This window comes from Ranitomeya variabilis, chromosome 8 (genome assembly GCF_051348905.1).
Source record: "Ranitomeya variabilis isolate aRanVar5 chromosome 8, aRanVar5.hap1, whole genome shotgun sequence".
Lineage (NCBI taxonomy): Eukaryota > Metazoa > Chordata > Amphibia > Anura > Dendrobatidae > Ranitomeya > Ranitomeya variabilis.
Genome location: NC_135239.1, coordinates 88,420,668 through 88,437,735, shown reverse-complemented (window position 1 = coordinate 88,437,735; position 17,068 = coordinate 88,420,668). Strand labels below are relative to the sequence as shown.

Genomic DNA, 17,068 nt, shown 5'->3' with positions numbered 1-17,068 from the left:
AGCAGACACACGCCTCCTTCTCCATGCTCTTCATGCAGCAGAATCTGGTTACAAGTCGGTCATCATCACTTCGGAGGATACTGATGTCATGGTCCTGTGTCTGGGCATGTGCCACAAAATCCCATCCCACCTGTTCCAGAAATGCGGTACACAGAACCGGACAAGATTCCTGGATATCACCACTCTGAGCCGAACATTGGGAGGCAGCGTATGTGATTCATTGATTGGTATGCATGCATTTACAGGCTGTGACACCGTCAGTGCATTCGCTGGCCGTGGGAAGATGACGACACTCAAGCAGTTGAAGATGAACAAGACATACCAGGATGCCTTTCAGGAAGTTGGTCGTTCATGGGAAGTGTCTACCGAACTTTTTGAGAAGTTACAGGAAATCACCTGCCACATGTACCTGCCAACTACCCAAACAACTGAGGTAAACAGGCTCCGTTATCAGCTGTTCTGTGCCAGACGTGGAGTGGTAGAGTCAAGTCAACTCCCTCCTTGCCAGGACTGCCTTTTCATGCATGCACTGCGTGCAAACTACCAGGCTGCGATCTGGAGGAGAAGTCTGCAGAGCCAGCCATGGGTTGCAAACCCAACAGACTGCGGTTGGATGATAGATAACGACGGAAAGCTTGTTGTCAAGTGGATGCAAGGGACACCAGCACCAGAAGCTATTATACAGCTACTGTCCTGCAAGTGTGTGCGGTCATGTGAACTTCCTCAGTGTACTTGCCTCAGCAATGGCCTGAAGTGCACAGACATGTGCAGATTACAGACATGCCAGAACAAGGGTACTGAAGACGAGCCAGTAGAACAACAGTCAGATTCAGAGTCCGATGTTGAAGATATTATGGAGTAACATATATATATATATATATATATATATATATATATATATATATATATATATATATATATATATATATATATATATGCACATGACATGTTCAGTGTGTATTTACATAACTTGGATTAAATTTTGTTACAAATACTACATCTAGTCACTCCGGGTGGTACCGATATCGTCATATTTGGTTCTTGGCTCATGCTAAAATTCCTGTGGAACACCTAAAGGGTTAACAGTTTTTAAAAATGAGTTTTGAACAGCTTGAGGGGTGTAGTTTGCAAAATGGGGTAATTTATGGGTGGTTTCTGTTATGTAAGCCCCTTAAAGTGACTTCAGAAGTGACTTGGTCCTTTGAAAAGTGGGTTTTGCTGTAAATGTGAAAAATTGCGCATAAAACTATAAGCCCTATTACGTCGTAAAACAATAAGGTTTCATTTTCAAAATGATGCCAATATGAAGTAAACATGTGGGGAGTGTAAATTAATAACTATTATGGGGGGTATCAGTATTTTTGTAAAAAGCAGAGAATTTCAAAGTTAAAAAATTGCCGATTTTTCCAAAATTTCCGAATATTTAGCATTTTTTTATATAGAAAGGTAAAATATATTGACTCCCATTTAGCACTGACGTGAAGTACAATATGTCACGAGAAAACAATCTCAGAATGGCTTGGATAGGTGAAAGCGTTCCAAAGTTATTAGCCCATGAAGTGGCACAGGTCAGATTGGCTTAGGCACTTGGGTACAAATAGGCCTAGGGCTGAAGGGGTTAATAAGCTACGTATATGTAAGGGCTATCATATCAAAAAATAAACTACAGACATGCATCTACCTAAAAATACCAAAGAGAATTAGTCACTCCGCTTGGTACCGATATCGTCAAATTTGGTTCTTGGCTCATGGACTAAGAGAAAAGTCTCTATGATAAGGGACATATTAGTGCTTCGGGGCCTGTGGGCAGGTCTTTCCTTGGTTTCTCTGGCTTAGAGCAGGAAGATAAGACTGCCTACAGTCCCGCCCCGGAATACGGGCATCTCATTAACTGAAAACTTCTATCACTGATTACACAAGAACCACAAAGCAGATTTCTTCACTCCAGGTATCAGTTTTACACTGCCAACCTGATAATACCTGTAGTTTACTTAGCAAAATCCTGCTAACAGGTTCGCTTTAAGTAAAATTCTATGATGGCAGTAAGAGTAATATAGGACAATATATGTATACATATGGCATGTTTATTAATTTCACAACTGAACATTTAGATTATCTAAAGATTTATGGAGAAAACTCACCTGCTGGATGTCATGTAGTGGCTGACGTTGCTGCGGATGTGATGTAGTCTATTGGACAGTCCACTCTGATTCTGTACACAAAGTGGAAATGTAGAAGGCCACATTGACTTCTGTTTAGGATATTCTGGATACAAATACATGTACATTCAGATTTTATGCAAATTAAATAAAAATAAAATTACCAGAATTTTATTATGCCACAATTCTGAACATGCAAAAAATTACCCTTCACAGTTGTTTCAGGGTGCAGTAAGTTCCTAAGTTTGTCCGCAGGAGGCACTCTTCTATTGGTAGATTTCTTACATGATGAAGATGACGATGACAATGCTGAAAGAATGGAAGTTCTTCAATAATTTCAAATTTCAAAATAGATTTTTAGAAGTAAATATTTCTTCCTATATCCTATGCATAGTCTACCTTCACACAAATCAGTCCTGTCATTTACCGAGCTCATTGATCTGTACTGAACCAAACCAGAATGCGAAGACACCAACAACTCAGAAGTCAGAAAGTCTCGTGTCCCATTGCCTAGACCAGAACAAACGAGGCAAGCTACAATTACACATATATATATATATATATATATATATATATATATATATACACATGGCGATACTTCATATAAATGGTCATCATGTAATATGTAGATGGCTAAATGACCTCCGTTCTGTCTGAGGAAGGGATCCAACTGCCATGTCCAAGTAGTGTCTTCTTGAGAACACCTCCATCATCTCCATTATGGCATCAACCTTATCCAATGGGATCAAATATCCTCTAAATATGGAGACACTCCACAGGACAAGCTTCAGATATATATCTACAGTACAGACAAAAAGTTTGGACACACCTTCTCATTTAAAGATTTTTTTGTATTTTCATGACTATGAAAACTGTACATTCACACTGAAGGCATCAAAACTATGAATTAACACATGTGGAATTATACACTTAACAAAAAAGTGTGAAACAACTGAAATTATGTCTTATATTCTAGGTTCTTCAAAGTAGCCACCTTTTGATTTGATGATTGCCTTGCACACTCTTGGCATTCTCTTGATGAGCTTCAACAGGTAGTCACCGGGAATGGTCTTCCAACAATCTTAAAGGAGTTCCCAGAGATGCTTAGCACTTGTTGGCCCTGTTGCCTTCACTCTGCGGTCCAGCTCACCTCAAACCATCTCGATTGGGTTCAGGTCTGGTGACTGTGGAGGCCAGGTCATCTGGCGTAGCACCCCATCACTCTCCTTCTTGGTCAAATAGCCCTTACACAGCCTGGAGTTGTGTTTGGGGTCATTGTCCTATTGAAAAATAAATGATGATCCAACTAAACGCAAACCGGATGGAATAGCATGCCGCTGCAAGATGCTGTGATATCCATGTTGGTTCAGTATGCCTTCAATTTTGAATAAATCCCCAACAGTGTCTCCAGCAAAGCACCCCCACACCATTACACCTCCTTCTCCATGATTCACGGTGGGAACCAGGCATGTAGAGTCCATCCGTTCACCTTTTCTGCGTCGCACAAAGACACAGTGGTTGGAACCAAAGATCTCAAATTTGGACTCATCAGACCAAAGCACAGATTTCCAGTGGTCTAATGTCCATTCCTTGTGTTCTTTAGCCCAAACAAGTCTCTTCTGCTTGTTGCCTGTCCTTAGCAGTGGTTTCCTAGCAGCTATTTTACCATGAAGGCCTGCTGCACAAAGTCTCCTCTTAACAGTTGTTGTACAGATGTGTCTGCTGCAAGAACTCTGTGTGGCATTGATCTGGTCTCTAATCTGAGCTGCTGTTAACCTGCGATTTCTGAGACTGGTGACTCGGATAAACTTATCCTCAGAAGCAGAGGTGACTCTTGGTCTTCCTTTCCTGGGGCGGTCCTCCTGTGAGCCAGTTTCTTTGTAGCGCTTGATGGTTTTTGCAACTGCACTTGGGGACACTTTCAAAGTTTGCCCAATTTTTCGGACTGACTGAACTTCATTTCTTAAAGTAATGATGGCCACTCGTTTTTCTTTACTGAGCTGCTTTTTTCTTGCCATAATACAAATTCTAACAGTCTATTCAGTAGGACTATCAGCTGCGTATCCACCAGACTTCTGCTCAACACAACTGATGGTCCCAACCCCATTTATAAGGTAAGAAATCCCACGTATTAAACCTGACAGGGCACACCTGTGAAGTGAAAACCATTCCCGGTGACTACCTCTTGAAGCTCATCAAGAGAATGCCAAGAGTGTGCAAAGCAATCATCAAAGCAAAAGGTGGCTACTTTGAAGAACCTAGAATACAAGACATAATTTCAGTTGTTTCACACTTTTTTTTGTTAAGTATATAATTCCACATGTGTTAATTCATAGTTTTGATGCCTTCAGTGTGAATGTACAATTTTCATAGTCATGAAAACACAGAAAAATCTTTAAATGAGAAGGTGTGTCCAAACTTTTGGTCTGTACTGTACATCTAAATAAGAGACAGTCCTATGGTGGCATTATATAACTGAATGTAGAAAATAACACCTAAGTGACTGACCATGGATGGGCAGAGATGCGACCAACAACGAGATGTCTACCCTAACACCCTGATTCTTCATAGATCTGCACCTTTTTTCTGAAATAAAAGGGTTCTAATACAGACTATTATGTTTGTGCCTTATTTTTTAATTTAAACCTTTTTAAGTTACTTTCACTTGGTTTTCACAACTTTTTGAAATGTCTCAATTTTTGTCCATTTGTACCCATGTGTCGTGCAATATTTTGTCTATTTTTTTATTTTGCGAAATGTCAGTCTAATGTGTGACATTTTAAAGGATCCTGTTGCTTAAAAAAGATGCAAAAAATAACAAAAAAAAGAGCATGTTTGATTTTACACAAAATTCATCAACCTCCTTGTAACATTTTGAAGGCTTTAGTACAAAAAAGGTCAAAGTAAAAGTTGCCAAGGTTGAATTGAAGCCGAATTGTTAAAAAACAAACTAACTGGGCTTTAATTACTAATTCGACTGCTGTTTTGCAAGTCAGCGATAACGAACAGGACCGCTGTAGTAAGATGCCACTTAAGGAATAAGGCCGGTGTCACACTTGCGTGTGCAATGCGACAAACTCGCGCAATTCTCTCGCATCAATACCCGGCACTGCCACCGGCGGTTCGGACCAGAGCGTTCAGCTGCATAGAAATACATGCAGCTGCACACTCCGGTCCCGAGTGCTGGCGGCAGTGCCGGGTATTGATGCAAGAGACTGCCACGAGACTCTCACATTGCACACGCAAGTGTGACACCAGCCTTAGGCACACCTTACAATTGTACTGTGCCTCCTCCAGAAATGTTACTCCTGTCAGGGACTGGAGTATATTTATGGTGAAATGTACACCACTATTTTGATGAATTAGATGTGAGGATTTCGCCACACCCTGTCCCAGATTCGCCTTCTTTGGCAATGATGGCTGGGACTGATGTAACGCCAAAAGTCACAACATATTTGTGTAACTTCGAGTTGTGCAAAAATTTGGTGACATTTAAAGTTGTTTTATATGAAAAAAAAACCTGTCAATAACACCTTCATTATGAATAGGCCCCATTTAGTTTTCCTAAAGGTATACCGCTTTTGGAAACATTCCTTTGGAAACCTTTTTCAAACATTTTTTTTTCTTGAAGCATTTCTAAATTGCAGCCTAATTTAGACTGGATGAATGCCTGTGTCCAAGCCTGATGTGGAAAAAAAATGCTCAAAAACTCAATATACAACCAGCAAACTGGTTCTGCAATAGAAATATATAGGAAGAGTCTTTCAAGGTTTTCGTAAGTGATTTTTCAGATGTTTCTTTTTCAGACTCCTAAAAGAAACTCCATGTGCACAAAACCTTAAAGGGAACCTGTCAGCAGATTTTGTCGCTATAAGATGCGGCCACTGCCTTTCAGGGCTTATCTACAGTACAGCATTCTATAATGCTGTAGATAAGCCCCCGGTCCGACCTGCAAGTGAAGAAAAAGAAGTTATATTATACTCACCAGAGGGGCAGTCTGGTCCGATGGGTGTTGCAGGTCCGGGGTCTCCCATTTTCTTGAGGGCCGAGCAAAGTACTGTAGTGCGCAGGCGCTGGGCCTCTCTGACCTTTCCCGGCGCCTGTGCACTGCAGTACTTCACTCTGCCCTCAACAGGGCAAATCAGTACGCCTGCGCAGGAGCGCCGATGCCGGGGAGTGATGAAGAAGCAGGAGAGCAGCGGCGCAAGAAGATGGGAGACCCCGGACCTGCAACACCCATCGGACCAGACGGCCCCCCCGGGTAAGTATAATATAACTTACGGTATTTTTCTTCACTTGCAGATTGGACCAGGGGCTTATCTACAGTATTATAGAATGCTGTAGATAAGCCCTGAAAGGCAGTGGCCACATCTTATAGCGACAAAATCTGCTGACAAGTTTCCTTTAAAGATAGCCATATATCCATGATTGATGTAACAATTTGTCCTATTCAGGAATGACAAGTGATATAGGGGATGTCTACTACGAAACAAGACAGCACCACATCGGTCCATGGGCTGAGTCTGGTACTGCAGCTCATCTTTATTTAAAGAGAACCTGTGGCTGTAATTCTGATTACATTGATACCTTTGGTGAAGAAATCTGCTTTGTTGTTCTTTTTTAATCAGCATTTGAAGTTATCTGCTAGTTAGATCAAGGTATCAATGTAATCAGTATAACAGCACCATTAGGGTACCGTCACACAGTGCAATTTTGATCGCTACGACGGTACGATTCGTGACGTTCTAGCGATATCGTTACGATATCGCAGTGTCTGACACGCAGCAGCGATCAGGGACCCTGCTGAGAATCGTACGTCGTAGCAGATCGTTTGGAACTTTCTTTCGTCGCTTGATCACCCGCTGACATCGCTGGATCGTTGTGTGTGACAGCGATCCAGCGATGCGTTCGCTGGTAACCAGGGTAAACATCGGGTAACTAAGCGCAGGGCCGCGCTTAGTAACCCGATGTTTACCGTGGTTACCAGCGTAAAAGTAAAAAAAAAAAAAACGTACATGCTCACCATCTGATGTCCGTCCGGTCCCTTGCCGTCCGCTTCCTGCTCTGACAGATCCGGCCGGAAAGTGAGAGCAGATCACAGCGGTGACGTCACCGCTGCACTCTGCTCTCACTGTACGGCTGGATCTGTCAGAGCAGGAAGCGGACGGCAAGGGACCGGACGGACATCAGATGGTGAGCATGTACGTTTTTTTTTTTTTTACTTTTACGCTGGTAACCACGGTAAACATCGGGTTACTAAGCGCGGCCCTGCGCTTAGTAACCCGATGTTTACCCTGGTTACCCGGGGACTTCGGCATCGCTCCAGCGCCGTGATTGCAACGTGTGACCGCAGTCTACGACGCTGGAGCGATAATCATACGATCGCTGCGACGTCACGGATCGTGCCGTCGTAGCGATCAAAATTGCACTGTGTGACGGTACCCTTACAGCCATGTCTTTTCAGTACAAAATTGCGCTGACAGGTTCTATTTAAGTCATTAGAGGTTAATTGTAGATTCATTATACTAACTGTAAATAAGCCCTTTCATAAAAACCCGTGTTATCAAAAATCAATATATTGAATCTGTATTTATTGTTATTTTTATTGCTATTTTGTAATGGCTCTTGGTATTTCATAATATTTCAATGGAAAGCACAAAAGGTCACTCCATCTATGAGTAAATGTGTTCAAAAGGGTATTTATTCCTAGCAAAAATGAAAAAAATATGATAGTTATCTTATTGATGGAAACTGATTAAACACTTGATGATGGGATCTTTGCAGACTTACCCCGACATCTCTCTTTACCTTCCTTTCGCCTCTACGCTCCATTAATCTGGCATCCATACCTTACCCTATTTTCTCTTTTCCCAATTCCTACTTTCTTATACACTCTTTTTTTATTATCATAACATATTTCAGGGTTTATAGGCAATTTTATTGTCAAGCAAAATCTGTATCTAAGAATATTGACACTCCTGATAAATGTTTGCTAGTACCGTACTCTAATATAGTAAATGGCTTATGATCAGTTATCTGGGAATAAGCAGTTATAGAGAGCCTCATTCAGGATTATTGGCTGTCTAAACAAGCCGGTAACTGCCCAATGAATAAGCAAAACAAACAAGCAAAACTGATAATTCTCGGCAGCACATTGTCTTGTGATATGCTGCTGATAATATGATGTTCTATGTACACAGAACGATTGTATTAACTATCCTTCTTTGCATATAGAACTCTGGCCGGACTGTCTAAATGGGCAAGTAAACGGCCGCCGATCAGCTTGCACGTAAACCTATCGGCAATCATTTAAAGGACGCGATCATGCAGCCTAAACCAAGAACTACTCTGATGTTAGCTTCCTGCAGTTGTTAAATTTATTCTATCATATTGTTTCATTTTATGTTATTGTTTTTGTAGGTTTTTTTTTTACATTTTATAAAAGTTTGGTGAAAGTTAATTTAAAAAAAGTTAAGTTGTAAAAAAAAAATAATAAATTGTTATAGAACCCAAATAACATCTTACATTTCAGATCCAAATTGTACATATATGTGTGAATCTTTGGGATGGTGAAAATGGAGGTCTAAAGAGAATAAAGATTGTTGTGATCTACCAAAAACCATATGCAAACTGCTACAGTACTTGATATACAGCGTAGACGCCCGTACAATCTGCGTTTGTTACATATGCTGCTGCAAAAAAAGCTAAGCTATTTATATGTAGGAAGACATGAACAAACTGGCACACAATAGAACAGATTGTTTGTATACTATGTGTACATGCTTTCTTTCTGGAATAGTTTGTTTGTGCCTCCATGCATTGCCATTGGTTTGGTATATTTTATACATTTCTCTTTTTGTATACATGTATGGGTAACATTTTAGAAATAGAAAAAAAAGGCAACACTCAAAAAAAAAATGCAAAAAGTGGGGGAACTTTATTGACCTATCTTTTCGCAACCAGAACAGCTGTCTAAGGGGACAAATAATAATTTGTGGGTTTTTAAGTCACTTTTCCTTTATTGTCTTATGGTTTTTAGCAAATTTATCAAACTGGCACCTGTGGTTCAAGAATTTTGCACAAAAAGTACATTTTCTCTGTATTTCTGTTTTTAACCTTTAATGCAACTTTTCAGAGCAAAAACTTGCAAGAGTCTCAACATTTGCACGAAACATTTCTGGTGTACATAAAATCACTAAGGGTGATGTCCAGTTACATTAAAAAAGTGGTGACCATTAAAAAAAATGTGCAATTGATGAAATTAGCCAAAAACGTCTGAAAACCCCAACCCTCACACATTATAGTAAAAATAAAAAAAAAGAAAAGGTGAACGCATAAAATAATTGAAAAGAAGAATAAGGTGCAAATGTGCGAAAAACTAGACAAAAAGAGGTGCAAATACAATAAAGAATCGTGCTCTAAGTATAACATATTAGTCACCTGAATGTATATCACAACTTACAATTTGCCAAATCCAGATTTACAGCCGTTTCCTGAACAGAAATGGAAAGATTTCTTGGCTTCCTGAATTTCCTTTCAATTTTTCTAATTTCCGCTGCTTGATATCTACAGTACATAAAACACATTAAAACACATAATGTAACAAAAATGCACTGTATAAAGATGCTACACATATGGATATGGAGGAACAATCTGCACTACCACCAAAGTCCTTGCCCACATGCATTATCATCACTGTTGTCACTTACCTCCCACTAAAAAGCATCATGATTAGTGATGAGCGAACCCAAACGGTAAAGTTCGGGGTCCGTACAAGACTCCTAGCATCCATGCACAGACCCTGAACACTGACTTTTTCCCAAAAAAGTCCGTTAGAATATTTAGTTTCGTGGCCGAGAAAATCTTGTTGAAGGGCTGCTGCACAGCCAATCAACAAGATTTTAGACTGTGGGCACTTCTGGAGCCATCACAGCCATGCCAAGTACTGGCATGGCTGCGATTGGCTGACACACCATGTGACCCTACTTGTATAAAGTCAGGGTCACAGGTTGCACCTCCGTTCTGTTTCTGGTGTGCTGTCAGTGTGGATCTCACTTCTTTGTGTCATATCAGCCTCGTGCTCTGTGCCCTAAAAGCCTGTTCCTGTGGCCATACTAGCCTTGTATAGACTGACCTAACATCCTGTTGCTTTGTGCAATAAAAACCTTGTAGTTTGTGCCATAAAAGCCTGTTGCTTTTTGGCAAAAAATCCTATCCTAAATCAGCTGTGACCTCCTGCAGTGAACTGGTAATTGAAGTAGGAGAACAGACAGAAGGTCTGGACCCAGAATACACTTGAGGCTGGGAGGCAAATTTATCACCTCCGGAGAAAACTCTTTGGATCTTCAAAGGTATTATATCAGACACTCTGGCACCAAAGTCCAGTTATGAATATTGTTTTTCTGTGGCAGTTATAGGCCCTACAGTTATGGGAGACCTTTTCGGCCTCGTGATGAAGTGGCTAACATAACGCATTTACTTATATCACTGGGCAGCCTGCGCATCAGTCCCAAATTATTATCGGACAGATGGGTAGCGATAAATAGGCCTCATTTACCATCTATGGAAAGCTACAATCATGATAGGAAATATGGCGTTATATCTCCCTAGCCACATCCCACTGACAAGGCTCAATCTGAGCTCACCGAGGAGAGGCATGTGGGAATGACTTATCTAATAAATACAGATTCTGAAATATAGGCATTGTCAGTCCTGGAAGATACTGGTTGCTATAGTTCTGTACCGTTTTCAAAGGAGAGCTTCCCTCCGCTCAAATCTGCATCAAGTCTGTGACATCAGGTCTCGTCATTTTCTTTTGGTATCCCTTTTCATTTTATGTAATTGTATATATTCCATGTATTGGAATTGGATGTGTATATACTATACGTTCACTGTGAGTTCCCCAATAACTGGCCTAGTAGCGAAAGCAGCTGTCCATCAATCGTCAGTCAATTGTGTAATTGTACTGACGATTGGAGGCAGCAGAGTGCTGGCTCATGACAATTGGTGGCAGCAGTGGGATGTCAGTGTGATTACCCCGGCTGTTGTCCCGACAGATATAAATTCATTTTCATTTTTTGTGTGTGTGTGTTTTGGAAAACAGAATGGACATCATACCAGGCAAGGACCCAGAATGGAGGTCATTATATCAGAATGGGGTCCAGGATGGAGGTCATCATACCAGAAAGGCGTCCAGGAAGGGGGTCATCATACCAGAAGGGCATCCAGAAAGGGGGTCATCATACCAGAAAAGCATCGAGAAAGGGGGTCATCATACCAGAAAGGCATCCAGAAAAGGAGTCATCATACCAGAAAGGCGTCCAAGAAGGTTGTCATCTTACCAAAAAGGCATCCAGAAAGGGGGTCATCATACCAGAAAGGGGTCCAGTAAGGGGGTCATCATACCAGAAAGGCATTCAGGAAGGGGGTCATCATACCAGAAAGGCATTCAGGAAGGGGGTCATCATACCAGAAAGGCGTCCAGGAAGGGTGTCATTATATCAGGAGAGGGCCCAGTATGGTGGACATTATTATAGGAGGGGGAGTCATTATGCAATGAAGGGGTCCATAATGGAAATCATTATACCAGAATGGGGGTCATTATTCCAGGAAGGCGCCCAGGATGTTGGATATTATTATAGGATAGGAAACATTACACCATGAAGGGGTCCATGATGGAGGTCATTATACCAGGATGGGGGAAATTACAACATGAAAATACCTGAGATGTTGAGAACTCTCTTCAATATTTTTATTTGTTTTTGTTGTAATTTCTCTTTTTTCAGCAAACCCTGAAGGTTTTGCAAATATCCAGTCTTCAGAACACTTCTCCTGGGAAAATGAACCTAAAAAATGTGTGTTCATAATAAAAGGAAACAAAAAGTATGTTTTTATGGATTTTAGTTTTCCCAAAGATTGTATATGCTTAAATTGTGTTCTGCACAACAGTAAGCTACTGCATTTCATGAACTTATAAATAGTTTTTCATAAATGGAGGTTTTACTAAAACAAAAACTACATTGTAAAAGCAAATCTGCTTGGTGTCTGCAAGGGTTATTCTGAGAGGTAGTCTAAGTTAGTGAAAAAAGTTTTGAAATGTGTAATAAGAAACTATAATCATATGATTTACACTTCCTTGCTCCAGTGCCTGAGGATCCAGCAGGTGTCTGCCTGAACAGGAAGCCATTCTTCAGTTACATGACTGCTGAGTTCTCTGACTGCTGAGGTCTGGTGACCGGACTAGGACATCATGAGAAGTGCGGCTGGATACATCCGATGTAACCTGACTACTGCCACCGCTAATAACAGACCTGAGTGATATAAACCTCTGCTCTGGAGCCGGGGGTGTTAGAGCAGGTGAGTAGAGCTCAAGTTTAATTGACCTAAAATGTGAAATTAATAAACTTTCTGTCATACTACTTTGTCCAATTTTGATAAGGTCTAAGCTAGTCTCTGCTACTTCCTGTTTCCAAAAGGCATGATGACATCTATTCCTAGTGACATCATGTCATATGTGTAGAGTAGCCAATATTTCTGCAGATGTTTAAGTCCTTTTCCAAAACCCTCTCCCACTGCTCTCAGGAATGACTTGATCCACCTCAAAACAACCACGTTTGGGTGGAACTTACATAAACCCCATGCACCAGGCAATCTCGGACAGTTGGCAGCTATATATATGTTCTCTAGTCAATGCTTAAGGCCACAGTCACACGTTCAGTATTTGGTCAGTATTCTACCTCAGTATTTGTAAGCCAAAACCAGGAGAGGATGATAAATACAGAAGTGGTGACGTGTTTCTATTATACTTTTCCTCTGGTTATTCCTGGTTTTGGCCTCCAAATATTCAGCAAGGTAGTAATGGTACTATATTAGACTAAAATTTAACTTTTAATAATAATAATTAAAACCTAATTAGGACAAGAACAACAAATCAGACACTAAACTACTAACAACGCTATACACCCAATATGGAACACACAATTTCTATGGGTATATTAAAATTCAAATATTGCTCAGATGAGTTCCTAAATCTTAGTCTCTCAGCCGATAGACTCATACAATTAAAGCAATATCATAGCAGTGACTTTTGGCACTATGCAGTTGCTTTCCATATCACATGTGAATAGAGAACGTAGCTGTACTATATAAATGTCACTTATTGCATAGTAGCCATAATTATACACAAAAGACAGACATCTGCTTAAGATAATGGAACAGTCTCACCTAGGTTCATATACATCGATTCCTCCTGGTCTCTAGAACAGCTCCAAAAATTGCTCTGTTGATCCGGAGGTGGGGGATGGGTGTACATCAAATCCCATAGACTTCAAACCCACCACTAGGATTCTCAGATATCAAATATTATCCCCATGGCCTTCCAACGCATTTCATTTCTTCAAATCATCAGGGGAGGAACAAGAAATAAATAAACTGCCAAGTTGGGGAGAGAAGGTGTTTTCCTCACAAGGAATAAACAATCTTCTTGTTCAAAATCATCTTCTCTCCCCAACTTGGCAGTTTATTTATTTCTTGTTCCTCCCCTGATGATTTGAAGAAATGAAACGCGTTGGGAGGCCATGGGGATAATATTTGATATCTGAGAATCCTAGTGGTGGGTTTGAAGTCTATGGGATTTGATGTACACCCATCCCCCACCTCCGGATCAACAGAGCAATTTTTGGAGCTGTTCTAGAGACCAGGAGGAATCGATGTATATGAACCTAGGTGAGACTGTTCCATTATCTTAAGCAGATGTCTGTCTTTTGTGTATAATTATGGCTACTATGCAATAAGTGACATTTATATAGTACAGCTAAGTTCTCTATTCACATGTGATATGGAAAGCAACTGCATAGTGCCAAAAGTCACTGCTATGATATTGCTTTAATTGTATGAGTCTATCGGCTGAGAGACTAAGATTTAGGAACTCATCTGAGCAATATTTGAATTTTAATATACCCATAGAAATTGTGTGTTCCATATTGGGTGTATAGCGTTGTTAGTAGTTTAGTGTCTGATTTGTTGTTCTTGTCCTAATTAGGTTTTAATTATTATTATTATTATTATTATTATAAGTTAAATTTTAGTCTAATATAGTACCATTTCTACCTTGGTAGATTTTTTGAGATTCTTACAAATATTCAGGTAAAATACTGACCAAATACTGAGCGTGTGAATGTGGCTTTACCCTAAAGCGCACAACTCAAAAGCGGCCTAAGTTTATATTCACACTTGGTTACTTTGCTGCAGACGTTTCTGTGACTTAAAGCCAGTTCCATCCACTTTAAGGGCTCATTCAGACGTCCATGACAATCGGTCAGGGCATGGACCGCTAATGAATGGACTGGATGAGGGTCTCCTACCCTGAGCCTGACAGCTTCATATATTTATGTGAGGCTGTCACACTCAGGTCAGGGGACCCGCGGCCAGTCCATGCATTGCAGTCCGAAATGGGACCAGAATCCGCAGACGTGTGAATGAGCCTTATGGATTGTTTCTGCATCGTATTGGCAAACATTTCTGCAACAAATCTGCCACATGTGAACTTGCTTTACATCTTTTTATTGTTTGAATTGCAACATGAGAAATATTCACCATCCCTAAATATGAAATATTTTATTGACTTACCATGAACCCTCAGTTTACAGGATTGACCACTGAGAATAAGAGGAACAGCGTCATTGGAGACTACAATAGCTTCCTTTATGGCCAGCTGATTGACACTGAAAAACAATAATTTTAAATAACGTATACAGATAGAAATGGCCACATGCAGCTGATTTTTTCATTTATACAAAAGGATTTTGCTGGATTTTAGAGTTTGTTTGTTTTTTTCCATGATAGATAAAGTAACATTTCCTGAAGGTTATGTGCAACTATATGGCACCGCTATAGGATGCCACGTTTGCTGAATGTGACATGTCAGGTTTTAAAACCTCTCTGATTTACTGCTCTGTCGATGGATGTCGACTAATCTGCTACTTATCTAAACTAAATATTGGGTTCCTGCTCTCGTATACGTGGATGTGTACATCTGATGAATGTTGGTGACACCAATCAGTATATATAATTCTCGGAGTGAATAAAATCGCAATTAATAGAGTGCCGGACTCCAATCTTTTATGGACAGGTCCCGGCTTGGACACAAACAGTATATGCCATAAATATCTGACACATGTAGATTCCATTTCTGAAACTTGCTAAACCCATTCTTAGCCCCAATAAAATAAAAAAGCTTATACTCACCTCCAGTGCTGGTGCAGCGCCCCAGAGTCCTGGTCGTTGCAGTACTGTGGCTCCGCCACTAAGGGGAGCTATGGTACGTCTGATGGCACTGAAGGAGTTCATCTGATCAGGTATCACAGACACCAATACATTTCACAGTCGGGCCTCCGGGGGGAGCTAAGGGTTCTATTCATTAGGCCACTCCCCACCATAGTGGGTAAACTGGGGGTCAGGCAGGAAGTTAGATCAGAAAGCTGACTGGGTTGGAACCAGGCAACACCTTGTGGCAGAGGGTGTTGTGGGGAAGATACAGTAGGGTCTCTGTCAGGGGTGGGATCCTGACAGAGGCTTGGCAACTTGAACGAACGTAACGGGACCGTGCCTGCTCCGGGTAGCGGCGGTGCCCAAGGAAGGACTAGAAGCGAGATAGATTGTGCTGAGTGAGAAACGAGATCACGCAAAAGGAGAAATACCAGTAGGGGTCGTGCTGTAAGACCGAGGCAACATCCTACTGAGGCGCACTACCGGTGGCCGGAACGCCGAGGGAGTATTATAACATTCAGCTTCAAGCAATACTTCAAACAGCGGCAGGACAGTCAGTCTAAGGCGGGCTGTCTCACCTAAATCACCTATGCAGTCTTGGGGGGCAACTTGTGGAGAGGGGCGACTCTAGGGTCCCGGAAGAGCTCCGAGCCTACCCGTCAAACGGGTGCCGTCCCAACCAGAACACCAGGGAGGGACGGAGAATTAGCAGAACATCATCTAATTGAGTTGTGAGGGAACTTAAGAAACAGACACAACAGTTGTGGGGACTTTCCGTAAGCACAGCAGGGAAGGACCGCAACACATAGCGCTAGAAGGAAGGCACCGATTTCCACCTGTGAAGAGAACTCTGGAGGTGCCATTGGACCGGCCGGACTTGCGCAGCCTGGTGAACCATATTCTGGACTGAGGACCCAGAGATCTTCAGTAAAGAGGTAAAGAGACTGCAACCTGGTGTCCTCGTTATTTACTGCACTGCACCACTACAGCCTCATCACCATCATCCGTCATACCTATTACACGGTGCGCCCCACGGCAGGGTCACGGACCGGGCCTAGCCACCGTGACAACCCCGGAGCAGAGACTCAGAGGCCCGGCACCGGGTACCCCTCGGCCCTGCGGCAGTGGGGGCGCTACAACTTGGCGTCACGAACAGGATCTACTTAAGCCTGAAGAATCAGGTCATGTGTGCCTTGGAACTGTGATTTACTGTGCTTGGACTGTACTTTATTGAAAAGACTGTGCTGTGCCACTTGCCGCCAAAAGTTCCCGCCAAAACCGCCGCCATTACAGCGCTAAGGAGAGCGCAGGAGAAGAAGAAGGGCGTGGAAGTGGGCGTGAATAAGCTGAAGAGCGCGAAAGACAATGGCCGCCCAGTCTAAATATCTCGGCCCCTTGAGGACGTGTCCGTCAGCAGCCGAGATCCGCCTCCTGATCCTCAATGGTGGGCAGAGACAAAGAAAACGAAACCACCCACGAAGGAGAGAGCGGGAAAAGGACCAGGAAGAAGAAGTGAGCGACATGGAGGACGCCATGGCGAGCCGCCCGGAGCCGGAGCGTGGGGTCGGAGCAGAGGACTCCCCCAGCCACCCGGAGGGGCACCGCAACCAGGCCTCCACCGCTGATGCTGAATTCCTGCAGGC

The 17,068-nt window shown here is 41.9% G+C and overlaps 1 protein-coding gene across 1 annotated transcript in view; it reads right to left on the bottom strand.

Annotated features, from left to right (window-relative positions):
* The window catches only part of AKNAD1 (AKNA domain containing 1), a 140,955-nt gene that overhangs the window by 29,298 nt on the left and 94,589 nt on the right, over positions 1 to 17,068 (bottom strand). Inside the window, exons 10-14 of the mRNA XM_077278342.1 lie at positions 14,787 to 14,881; positions 11,881 to 12,004; positions 9,622 to 9,725; positions 2,367 to 2,468; positions 2,142 to 2,265 (exon numbers count right to left, since the gene is read on the bottom strand). Of these exons, the coding sequence (XP_077134457.1) occupies positions 2,142 to 2,265; positions 2,367 to 2,468; positions 9,622 to 9,725; positions 11,881 to 12,004; positions 14,787 to 14,881 (549 nt within the window). The remainder of the gene's footprint in view (positions 1 to 2,141; positions 2,266 to 2,366; positions 2,469 to 9,621; positions 9,726 to 11,880; positions 12,005 to 14,786; positions 14,882 to 17,068) is intronic.